At 41.5% G+C, this 12,052-nt stretch overlaps 1 protein-coding gene across 1 annotated transcript in view; it reads right to left on the reverse strand.

Moving 5' to 3' along the window:
- Positions 1-2,478: 2,478 nt before the first annotated feature.
- Positions 2,479-12,052, reverse strand: part of LOC141173626 (mucin-5AC-like) — a 97,895-nt gene continuing 88,321 nt past the window's right edge. Inside the window, exons 20-28 of the mRNA XM_073657927.1 lie at positions 9,990-10,128; positions 9,782-9,892; positions 9,481-9,660; positions 9,106-9,345; positions 8,530-8,686; positions 5,468-5,596; positions 4,091-4,241; positions 2,873-2,913; positions 2,479-2,522 (exon numbers count right to left, since the gene is read on the reverse strand). Coding sequence (XP_073514028.1) covers positions 2,479-2,522; positions 2,873-2,913; positions 4,091-4,241; positions 5,468-5,596; positions 8,530-8,686; positions 9,106-9,345; positions 9,481-9,660; positions 9,782-9,892; positions 9,990-10,128 — 1,192 coding nt within the window. The remainder of the gene's footprint in view (positions 2,523-2,872; positions 2,914-4,090; positions 4,242-5,467; positions 5,597-8,529; positions 8,687-9,105; positions 9,346-9,480; positions 9,661-9,781; positions 9,893-9,989; positions 10,129-12,052) is intronic.

Consider the following 12,052-nt stretch of genomic DNA (forward strand, 5'->3'; position numbering starts at 1 on the left):
TTCACTCTTTGCATTGATGAACTGAAGTAAATTAACTTTTTGATGATATTCTAATTTAATGAGATGCACCTGTATGCCCAAATTGGCGAATTAGAATTTTTCACATCCTCTCATTTCTATAAGTAACTTTTATATACTAATCATATTACAAACACATCTAAACATATTTTTTAATGATTAGATCAGACTCTTTAATCTATACATAGTGGCAAAAGGTGGAGGTCACGTTTAGTATATTGCGATCATGTAAGGGGAATCTTCCAGGTAGAAACGTGAAACTCGCTCGTAGTGATTTCAATCTAAATTCTAAATATTAATATAAGGATAACTCACCAGTTGTCACTATGGTAGTGCTTGGAGTTGTGACTATTGGGATAGTAGAGCTGACTGTTGGCGTGACTGGGGATGTTGTAGAGAACAGGAAAGTTGTAGATGGAGGTGTTGTTGTTGTACTGCAAGAATCAATTATTCTGGAGACTTCTCCATTGTAACATATGGCTGTGATGCAACCTCCAATGCCATCAGTGGTGTTGTAGATTGTGTCGTTATTCTTATACATCTTTCCAGCATACATGCAGCAATCTGATCAGAAGCAGAATAGGTTTAATCAATATTGTGTACTTTGAAACATCTTAATTTTCCTGACTTGTATTATCATTGTATAACGTGATGTACAATACAAAATTATATTGTAGTACCCTGTTAGCCAGAAAAATTGATGTAAATACTTTTATGCCCAAAAATGACAAAAGTATTCTCGGAGTGATTCCTTTATTGGCTAACCACAAAAAAATATATTTGCAAACTTTCGGAGCACAGGGGCTCCTTCTTCAGGCAGGATTTTGCAATCCTGCCTGAAGAGGGAGCCCCTGTGCTCTGAAAGCTTGCAAATATATTTTTTCTGGTTAGCCAATAAAAGGATCACTCCGAGAATACTTTTGTCATTTTTGGGCATAAAAGTATTTACATCGATCATTGTATAATGTGATATTGTTTTGCAGACAATTTTCATGGCACTTCTGTACAAGTAAGCTTGCATCTTTACTACTGAAGTACCTTTTACCTGTGGTGTGGTTAGGACACGGCAAGATAGTGAGGCTGCGGTACAACTGAAAATCCATCTAGTTATGGCAGTACAATTGCATCAATCATCGCTGGTATACTGATTAATAAATTACACCTCTATAGTAGTTAGAGGTTTTCAGACAGCGTGAACTGGTAAATTCTATAAATTAATCATATAGCTTTCAGTGTACCTCTCCTGTTGTAACTGCTCTGGTCTTGGGTCACTGCCCCTGTAATGTGGTCCTGTGCTCGACATAGGACAGGATTTCCTGTGACAGCAGAGCACCAGAACACTATGTTTATGGAGGTGTTAAGCACCTGCCTTGGCTTGACATGACTTCACCACCTTCCCCTCTGGTCACTGCCCCTTGCTGTGCTCCACCATGGGTTTTTAGGTTTTACAAGTGGTCTCCATGATTTCATCTGCCTAGGTCTATTTAAGGTCCACTAAGACACACACCTGTGTCCTGGTATTAAGACTCCTAGTCCTGTGTTCTGTTTGCTTGCTGTGCTCCTCTATCAGCTCCAGGTCTGCACCTGCCTTGTGACCCTGAATATCTGCTGCCTTTGTCGCTTTGGACCTGCCTGCGTCCTCTCTGCACCTGTTCTTCTGTGGTCTCCAGTGTGCCTTGCTCTACACGTGCCTTCCTGCCTGCTATACCAACGGTTGGGGTCAGTGTGCCCACCCTGACCTGAGACTTAGTGGATCCACCTCACTACGTGAGCCTAACACTGACTCACTGCTCATTTAAAAAGTTAAGTTTCTATCTATATATCTATGAAGGCGGATGGCTTAGCTATTGAGATAATCAGCTAACTCCAGAACCACATTGCTCTCACCATGTGCCAACACAGGAAGCATTGTCCTATGTCTAGCACAGGACAAGAGTCAAGGATGCAGGAGTCCTTGATGAAGGCATCTAAGGCATAAAATAGTAAATTATACAATTTACTATTTCAAGCTTATTAAACTATATTTTTTTACGGAAAACTCCTTTAAAGTCCAAAACACAAAGCTTCAAATTCTTTTAAAAAAGTGTATGTTCTAGAGATCTTACAGATAAATATCAGGAGCATCATATGTCAGAAATTAGTTCCTTCTTTATGAATATATAAATATAGAAGACCATACTGATGGATGTTCATAGAAATGAACACATACTGCCATTCTGATAAGGATTTTCCAAGTAAGTACACCAACCTCACAAGAACTACAGAATGTATTTATTAATGTATGGAGTTTAAATTGTACAATATGATGACAGATTCATTTTTTTAGTTTAAATATTTCCCTTTTAATTTAATTTAACTATTCTGTAGGCATTGAAAAAGTAATTAATTATTGTAATATACTTCAGTACCTTATTTTGCTTCCTTCTTTACCAAACTGTATGCTGTGTTTCAATATCTAGTTCATGCTCCTTTAGAAGCTCCTTTCAATGGCTGCTTGGCAAAAACTGTACAAGGTACAGGAATTACCCTGTCTGAGCATGGGATTTGGCCCAGAAAGGCTAAGACAGGAAAAGTCCCATACACAGTCTGTTTGAATGTCGTATACAGATCTTGCAGAGCAGCAGAAAGGTTGGGGACCTCTGATATAGATGAATAGCTGTCCGTCTAATACAAGGACATCTTGAGTCGGTCAGAATGGTAGATGCTCTCAGAGAGTAAATCCCTTTTTTGGCTCCACAGTGGGGGACCCTACTTTATGATGTCCACATATAAAGTGTAATGGATCTTCATGGGAATCCGCTTTCACAGTGTGAATCTGTAGCACTTTAAAAAGGAAAGATTTTTACTTGCTTACCATTAAGGTTGTAACATGTTTTGCCTTCTTTTGTACAGTTGCTGTATAAGAAAACAAATGGAAAGAGAATATAAATATTGTACCAGGCCTATCATAGCATGGTAAGCGATTTAGCAGAATTGGATCACCTATTAAATATACTATATAAATCAGCAGGACTGATCTGCTAAAGGATCGCACTGCAGCCTTACATTACATCACAAGTTCCTTCTATTACTAGCAGGTAAATTTAAAAAAAAAACAATATTCACCAATTCTTAGTGATCTCTAGAAAAAAAACTTCACACTCAATGTGAATAGTTCCTGAAAATCTTCAAATATATGGCTTCATCTATGTCCATTAGGCACGGATTGTCTGGAGACAAGAGCCCTCGACCCATCAGATAGCATACCCCCCCGGACCACCATTATACACAGATTAAAGGGAATATATCAGCAGTTGTTTGCTATGTAATCTGAGGGCAGCATGAGGTAGGGATTAAGACACTGATTTCAGTGATGTGTTACATATTAGGCTATGAGCTGTTGTTTCAAAACAATGAGTGTTTTATCAGCAGGAGCTTATCTCTGACAGACTAGCTCCCTCCAGCCAAATGATCTGACCACACCCCAAGTGCTTATTGTCAATATACAATATACATTTAGAGATGTGCTGTGAGCGGGGTTAGTTTTCTAAGTTTTGCTACAGACTACAGCTAAAAACTCTGATTGTGTCACAACTGCAGCACTCAGTAAACTAAGTGATGCATCCCTGGAATCAGTGTCTCTTTTCCTATACTATGCTGCTCTCAGATGAGGTAGCAAAAACCTGGTGACAGATTACCTTTAAACCAGCGCTCATCACAACCCTTGTCATAAAGTCACTCTTTAAATAGCTTGATCTTCGTACTTTCTATTTTATCATGCAATTTAACCTCATCTATAAATATCTATTCAAGAGACCCAAAAATGGGACTAAGTGAAGTCCTGGCAAAGAGAAAAGATGGGAAAAAATGGTCTGAGGCATTGGATATCTAAGGAAAGTTGAGCGTGCAAAGTTGTAAGAAGCCACTCTGGCATTAATAATATGCGATCATAGGTGTTATGGTGGGACTGTCTTGAAAAGCTGCTCATCATGGACAAAACAGTAAGTTTCCTTACATGAGGTTAAGTTGTGATGGTTAGACTGTTTGCATCTTTAGGATTCTATATGAAGTCCTGCACTTGCAGAATACTCACCAGACTGTGCAGGTGTCATTGCTGTAAGACGGCATTACATATCCTATGGGATATTTGTTGTCATATTCATCATAACAGTCACATTCTGGCACGCACTGCCTTGTCTCTTCATTATAGTAAGGTGTATCCTCAGGACAATTAGGGTAGCATCCTATATAGTCAGAACATAACCACAGTCAGTAGGGAAGAGTTACATTTTTGATCATGTCCATGTCATGTCACTAAGATGCCATATACTTTACTTGTCTCTCTTTACCATTGATTTTATAGTATAGTATGTATAACATTGAGCTGTCAGTTGTAGAGCTGAAGGTATAGATTACAGCTCTCTGATATATAGTAAAATTATAAAGCTAATAGCTGTACTTGCATCTTCTACATAGTAAATGTGTTTAGGTATTTAAAGGGGTTGCCAAGGCTTGAAGTTCAAGTCTACAGCCATTCTATGTGAATGCTCACAGCGCGCAGTGTGTGCACTATCAGGATTTTCCAGTGCCGGCATCGGGAGCAGATGGGCGCATGATTGCAAGTATGTGTGCCGACTAGACATGCGCAGCTCACTCAATACAAGTGACTTCAGCGAGGCAGAACATGTCTAGTCGGAAAATATGCAAATCACATATTTGTGGTCAGATAACAGCCCTCTCTAAGCACCAGTAACGTAGAATCCTGACAGTGTGCACTGCAGTCACATAGAGTGATTGCAAATTTGAGCCAGAAGTCTGGACAATCCCTTTAATAATCAGACATGGGGTATATTTATGGTTTATGGCACTAGTGTTATGCTGTAGTTGGAGGGAACCAGCCATCCTAAGATCTCCATGCTACAAGACCTCAGGTAAGTCTGGTGGATAATCAGCCCTAAGCAACAGGTTAAATGTATTATCTGACCTCTGAAAAGGTTTAAAGAACCCCAAAAAGGCTGTAAAATAAACAAGTAATACTTTGCCAGCAACTCTTGTTTCAACACTTTCCCGCTCATTGCCGGTCACCATACCTCCTGATCAGTTAGGTAGACAAGTGGTTGCAGCGGCAGTCACGTGTCCATTTGGATGGAGTAGGAAGTACAGAGAGAGAGACCCAGGAAGCACAGAAGTGGAACAACAGTTGCTTGATAAAGTAGGTATGATGACTTATTTCATTACTTTACAGCATTGTGGGAATTTGGGTTTTATTTTTCAGTAGCTGGACAACCTTTTTAATCATTAGTATGCCTACAGGTCTATAAAATAAAATAATATATATATATCTGTACAATTACTTTTTGCACTAGCCAGTAATAGAATTATATAACATAATATTCTTTTGCATGTAGTCTACCAGATTTTAAAACCAAGTAAATTTGGAAAATATTGTAAATTTAAGTCAATGTCTCACCTTCTAAGCCTGGAAGATTATGGTAACAGGTTCCTCCAGGGTTCCTGCAGGTTTTCATACATGGAGCACCACAGGCTTTGTAGTGCCACTCACAGTGGCCTTCTTGGTTGTAGAAATCACAAAACAGCGCTGTTTTTAAAGTAATAGAAATGATTAATAACATGGTGTCGGTGGCTGCATAGGGCGTCAATGAAGTGATTCAGTTTTTTGATAAAAAAAAGAAAAAAAAAAGTAAGAGATGTTTAATTTAGTTGTAAAGATATGTTCCAGATACCCTGTAAAGTGGCTGGCTGGTTCTGAATTAAAGGGAATCTGTCACTAGGTTTTTGCTACCTCATCTGAGAGCAACATGATGTAGGAAAAGAGGCCCTGTTTCCAACAATGTTCACTTACAGTATTTTTCGGACTATAAGACGCACTTTTCCCTCACAAATTTGGGAGGAAAATGGGTGGTACATTTTATAGTCTGAATGCAGGCTTACTGGGGGTTACGAGGGGTGGTCGAGCAGGGTCCCTTCCTCAGGAAGCCGGTGGCAGCAGAAGTGTGGTGATGCTGCAGGCCAGTGTGGGCGGTGAGCAGAGCGAAGTGCATCATTGCTTTCTCAGTGACCATTTTCCTGAAGCAATGGGCCACTGCAGGCAGTGCGTACACAGAATGAGATCTCAGCTGGGTGGAGATCCCAATCTGCACACACGCTGCCTCCAACGGCCAATTCCCTGAAGCCCACGGCTTCAGGAAAATGGTAACCAGAGGCGGCACATGCGCAGATTGAGATCTCGGCTGGGTCGAGATCCCAATCTGCGCACACACCGCCGGGGGCAGCCCACGGCTTCAGGAAAATGACTGCCGGGAAAGCAATGATGCACTCCGCACTGCTCACTGCCCACACTGGGCCCGCAGCATTGCCACACTTCTGCTGCCACCGGCTTCCTGAGGAAGGGACCCTGCTTTATGCAATGCACTCTGCTCTGCTTCACTGCCAACACCGGGCCCGCAGCAGAGCACCGTTGGGACACCCCCTCCTCTCACCCAGGGCCCATAGCATTGCCCCACTTCTGCTGCCGCCAGCTTACTGAGGAAGGGACCATGCCTCCTGTGACCCTGCTCCACTGCCACCTCCCCCCAGGGAAGATACTTTAATTTCGAACTATAAGACGGATCTCCATCTTCTAAAAATCTTTTTTCTCCTATTTTCCATCTCAAAGTTTCGGGTGAGTCTTATGGTCCGGTGCGTCTTATAGTCCGAAAAGTACCGTAATTTACTGAATTCAGCAGTTGTGATGTAATGTGGCTCTGGGCAGTAGCCATGGGCAAGGTGCCCGTCTTTCACGACCCAGCACGCTACATGAAGGTGGGGATCCTGGCAGGGCGTGTGGGCTTCATCTATGCAGGGACAATGCAGGCCATATGATACTGATGACTTTGGTTTGCCAGGACCAGATGTTGAGAGGGTCAATGAGGGAGACCACCAATCGAAGGTAAACAGTCTTTCACTAAACAACAACTTGGTGGGAATTATGTATCATAGATAGCGGGTGCATAACTTCATGAACATTTCCTTTAGTTCATGGAGCGTCTTCACACATATTCTCTTTCCTTCTCCAGGTTCCCTTGTTTCGGCTTCAACTAGTTTGTCTGCCTTCACCACAATCCAGCACAGTACTTCGTGAGCTTCCCTAGTCCCCACTAATGGTACCACAGCCCAGTAAGTGAGAGTCCTATATGTCAACTGGCGGTTCCACATCTTTTTTCCCTTCAACGAGCTACGTTCTTCTACTATGGCTGTTACTTAGCTTCTCAGCTTGCTGATGCCTTGGAATTACCACCCGGGGCACTCGCTTCATCTCACATTCCTTGTTCCGTCCTGGCCCGGTACCTCTTTTTCTTGCGGGCCATACTGCTAGGAGTCCTATCCCAGGACCCATCTCAGTACATCACTCTGTCCTTCTGTCACTTTTCCTCTCTCTTCTCAGGATCATGCTATCCCTTCCCTCAGTCTATGCTCACTTCAGGGACACCCACGTAATGCGACTCTGCCCACTTATCAGACCATAGGTCTGCTTCTGTTACAGGCCAGGCCCTATTGGACTTCCTGACAAGAAACTGTTACTGTCCCTTCATTTTATCCCCTCTCACTCTAGGCTAGTCCCAATCATTAACCCTAACTCTCCCTACTGTCTGGCAAAATACAACACCATCACTGAAAACATACGTCACAATATACATTACAACAATACGCGTGTCTCCAAAGGGGAACTTGGGCTTTATGTCCATCTCGTACAGTAATACAATCAGAGTTCATAGATGTAGGATGAAGCAGGGCTTTGAAAGCTTCCCCCACCCACACCAGGCTCTTTATATACATTGTCTATTGACAGTGAGCTGCTTATCACAGGAGGGGGTGAAGTCAGCCTAGAAGTCATATGCATATCAGACCTGGCAATGATAATCTCCTAGTGATAAAACCTTTATTATAAGTAAACATCAGCACACAGCTTGATAAGTGACACATAGCTGAATTCTGTGTGTCAGCCTCTATCTCCTGCCCTCTGCAGATTACATAGCAAAAACCTACTGACAGATTCCCTTTAAGAACTGCACTTGTTGAGAGGGTAACGCTGGATGAAACTGATTCAATTTTAGGTATTAAGACTAGGTTTGGACCTCATTTTGAAACCACCTACTCCACTTAAATATGTTTTCTTTTAATTATTAATGTTTTAATTATTATTGCTTTTTTTTTCAAATGAAATGCACCTAGTGAACAGCTGACCATCATTGGTCCTGATTTTGAAACCAGCTTATATTGCTTTGGAAGCTGCTACTTACCAATACATGGTTGAATAGGGTCTAATAGAGTGAAAGCGTCCCTTTGTTACTCTGTTCTGGCAAATAGAGTGGAACATGAAGATGGGACCCCTGGTATAATGACTATAAGCCAAAATAGTGCTAATGGTAATGAATAGGGGTTGTTGCATTACAACAACCACTTTAAATACTGAATAAAATTTGAAACCATTTTTTCTACATGGGAATCTCCATAGGGTAAAGTCCAACTCACGGCACATTGTTGGGGTTCTCCAGCTGACGCAAGTTCCGGCTTCACTACAAGCTTGGGCGTATGATGCAACCGCGGTACAGAAGCACTCACAATCTCCACCAGTGTCACAGGCACAAGCATCGCTGACACATGCATCATAATATTTTAGTGGATCCACCTAAATAAAATAAAAAAATTGGTGTAGGTCAGTATTCAGTTTCGTGACCATTATACTGCATGTAAAATGATTTTGGTATCTCTCAGAATTCTCAACAGAGTATATACTGTACGTCAGGTATTTTTGGTCTAGTAAGGGAACTTGTCATGTTGACCATGCAGTCTGATCGATGGGTATCATGGTTTAAGAGACGATGCCGAGTACATTGATGCATAGTTTACCCAGCAGACTCTTAAGCAGTGTTCCTCAACCCCAGTCCTCAAGAGCCACCAAGAGGTCATAAAAACATGATCTGTTGGTGGCTCTTGAGGACTGGAGTTGGGGAGCACTGCTCTAAAGACACTTACTGTATGATTACAGTTCCAGTTATAACCATTAATCTAATTTTTATTCAAAATATATACTTCAGAAAGTCTTACCAGAGCATGACAAGCACTAAAAGTGGAGCTAGTGATGACACTGCATTGTCTTTGGGCCCATGATTTCCTGTAGGGGTTGAGGGAACAGGGATCCTTGAGGGTCATTGCATCTGGGCAGCTCAGTGATAGCTTCCAGCTGTTTCCAAACTCAACCACATTTCCTACTACTGAAAGACTTCTAGTAGTGAAATCATTTACTGCATTTCCATCGTAGTTACCACACAATCCGCAGACTTGACCCTATGGTTAGAAATACAAGATGGATTAATATCAAATCGCTAAATAGACTGAAATAAAACAAGTATACTGAATACAGTTGTGACATTTTTTTTTACGAAGAACTGTTACATTTTTACAAATATTCTTCTAAGATACCTGAAAACTTGGTTCCAACTTGATAAAAATAGTAGTCTTTGTGTCCCATACCAAAACCAATCCATTGAGGGCTTCAATAACCATATAGATGCCCATCTGCCGCACTTTGTAAGGTACATACACTCCAACATCAAGCTTTACAACCTCAAATTTTTCATCGCCTAGAATCAGCTGATAATTCTAAAGAAACAAAAAAAGTCATTCATTACAACAGACATTTTACCTCTATCGCATTTCGTTTGCGCATAAAATACATTTTTCCAAAGTGTTAACAGGTTTAATTGTATAAAACTTTACTTACGCCAAGGAAGACCTTGATGGCTTTGGAGCAGGTGGTACCTGTGGATCCGCATGGAATATTTTCTGTGATAACACGGAATGTTCCTTTGGAGGGATCGTCACTACAGTAGTCCTGGATATCAAAAAAGTAAATTGGAAGTATCATTTTATGAATAGAGACTATTATGTTTTGTATTTCGGTAAGCAAATTATTAAAAACCAACACTTACTTGAACCAAGGTGTATTCGCAGTCACCGCTGAAGATATATCTCTTAGTGTCAAACGTGATGTAATTACCGTCCCCGTATACAGTGCAGGTTCCCATACATTGATCGCTAGTGCATTCCCAGTTTCTGTTCACACAAGTACTAAAGAAAAAAAATGTAAAAAAATAACAAATAGTCTTGAAATTTTACAAACGCCCAAAATAAATAGGGAAGCCCTAAAGAAAGCAAACTGAACACTTTCCATTATAAGCAGGTATATGCACATGGTCTTAAAGGTTATCTGTCACCAGGTTTTTGCCACCTAATCTGAGAGCAGCATGATGAAGGGGCAGAGGATTCCAGTGATGTATTACTTACTGGGCTGCTTGGTTTAGTTTTGAAGGCCTAGTAAATATGTTTCCATCCAGGTAGTCCTCCATATTCATGAGATCTCTATAACCCCGCCCCCACCACTGATTGGCAGCTTTCTGTGTACACTGTGCATAGGCAGAAAACTGCCAATCAGTGGTGTGGGTGAAGTTATACAAAGCTAAAAAATCAGTTAATTGATAGATCTGCAGATGATATAATAGTGAAATTATCAAAATGACAGCAATCAGCCTAATAAGTGATACATTACTGTAATCGGGGTCTCTGTCCCTATATTATGCTGCTCTCAGATGGGATAGCAAACCTGGTGACAGATTCCCTTTAATGAAATCATTTTCGCGGCATACATAAAGTGGGTGTGCTGTACAGCTAAAATAAAATGGGGGAAGTTCTGCAATGATTCTTGGCATTGCTGTTGCCAAAGTAGTGCAGATGAACATTAGAAAATACAAATCAATTATATTTACCTGGTATCTATTTTTCTCTGAAGGCAGCAAGCATGCATTGCAAACTCCGGCCGTGCCATGCTAGCTGAACACATTGCTGTCTGCTCTTAGAGAATTGCAGGCAATTTTGCACAAGGAACAAAAACAGAACTTACTAAATTTCTGACTCCCAGGTCACTGCTGTGAACAATGTTGTCAGAGTATTATGCCACTTTTACGGACTCACAATAAAACATACAAAAACGAAACCAAAATGGATTTTCCTGGGAAAAATGTTAAGGAACATCCTTTCCAGGGTAATGACTTGTATATAAGGCAAAATAAATAACCAAAAACAAAAATGCTCCTCCACACCTTGGGCTATGTTCACACGTAGCGTTTTTGATGCGTTTTTGTACTTTTGCATTGCTTTCAACAGTGAAAAATACATTCACCAGTAAATGTAATTTTAACATTTTACTACCTTATCTGGACATGTTGTGTGTGACATATCATTAGACACATCCTGTTTCATTTATGAAGGAGGGACTCTGAAAGTCACAAAGCCTATTTTTATAGGGCCATCAGGCGGCCCTTACTATTTGTAAAGGGCCAGCAGTCGGCCCTCACTATTATTAGAGAGTCATTAGCCGACTATGCTTTGTTGTTCCCATTATTAAAGAGTGGGTCTCCTATACTGTTATTGTGTACTAGATGGTGGCCCGATTCTAATGCATCGGGTATTCTAGAATAGGTATGCGGCCGACGGGGCGCAATTAGCAGAGCGGTGTTTAAATTTTGCGTCAAAATCGCTGATTGGTCGCGTTCGGCAACCGCGACCAATCAGCAAAGCGGTGTTTAAATTTGGCGGCAATATTGGTGATTGGTCGCGGGCGGCGGCCGCGACCAATCAGCGAACCGTGTTAGTGAGGACTGGAGAGCGTGTTTAAATTTGGCACCAAAATCGCTGATTAGTCACGACCAATCAGCAGAGCGGTGTTTAAATTTGGCGCCAATACTGCTAATTGGTCGAGGCCGCCGGCCGCGACCAATCAGCGATTTTGGCTCATAATTTAAACAACGCACTGCTGATTGGTCGCGGCCGTCAGCCGCGACTAATCAGCGACATTGGGGCCAAATTTAAACCCCGCTCTGCATCGCTCTGCTGATTGGTCGCGGTCGCCGGCCTCGACCAATCAGCAGAGCGTTGTTTAAATTTGGCGCCAATCTGGCTGATTGGTCGCGGATGGTGGCCGCTACCAATCAGCAGA

Source organism: Phyllobates terribilis, unplaced genomic scaffold (genome assembly GCF_046119375.1).
Source record: "Phyllobates terribilis strain yellow unplaced genomic scaffold, ASM4611937v1 Scaffold_13__5_contigs__length_258822181, whole genome shotgun sequence".
In the NCBI taxonomy this organism is placed as follows: Eukaryota; Metazoa; Chordata; class Amphibia; order Anura; family Dendrobatidae; genus Phyllobates; species Phyllobates terribilis.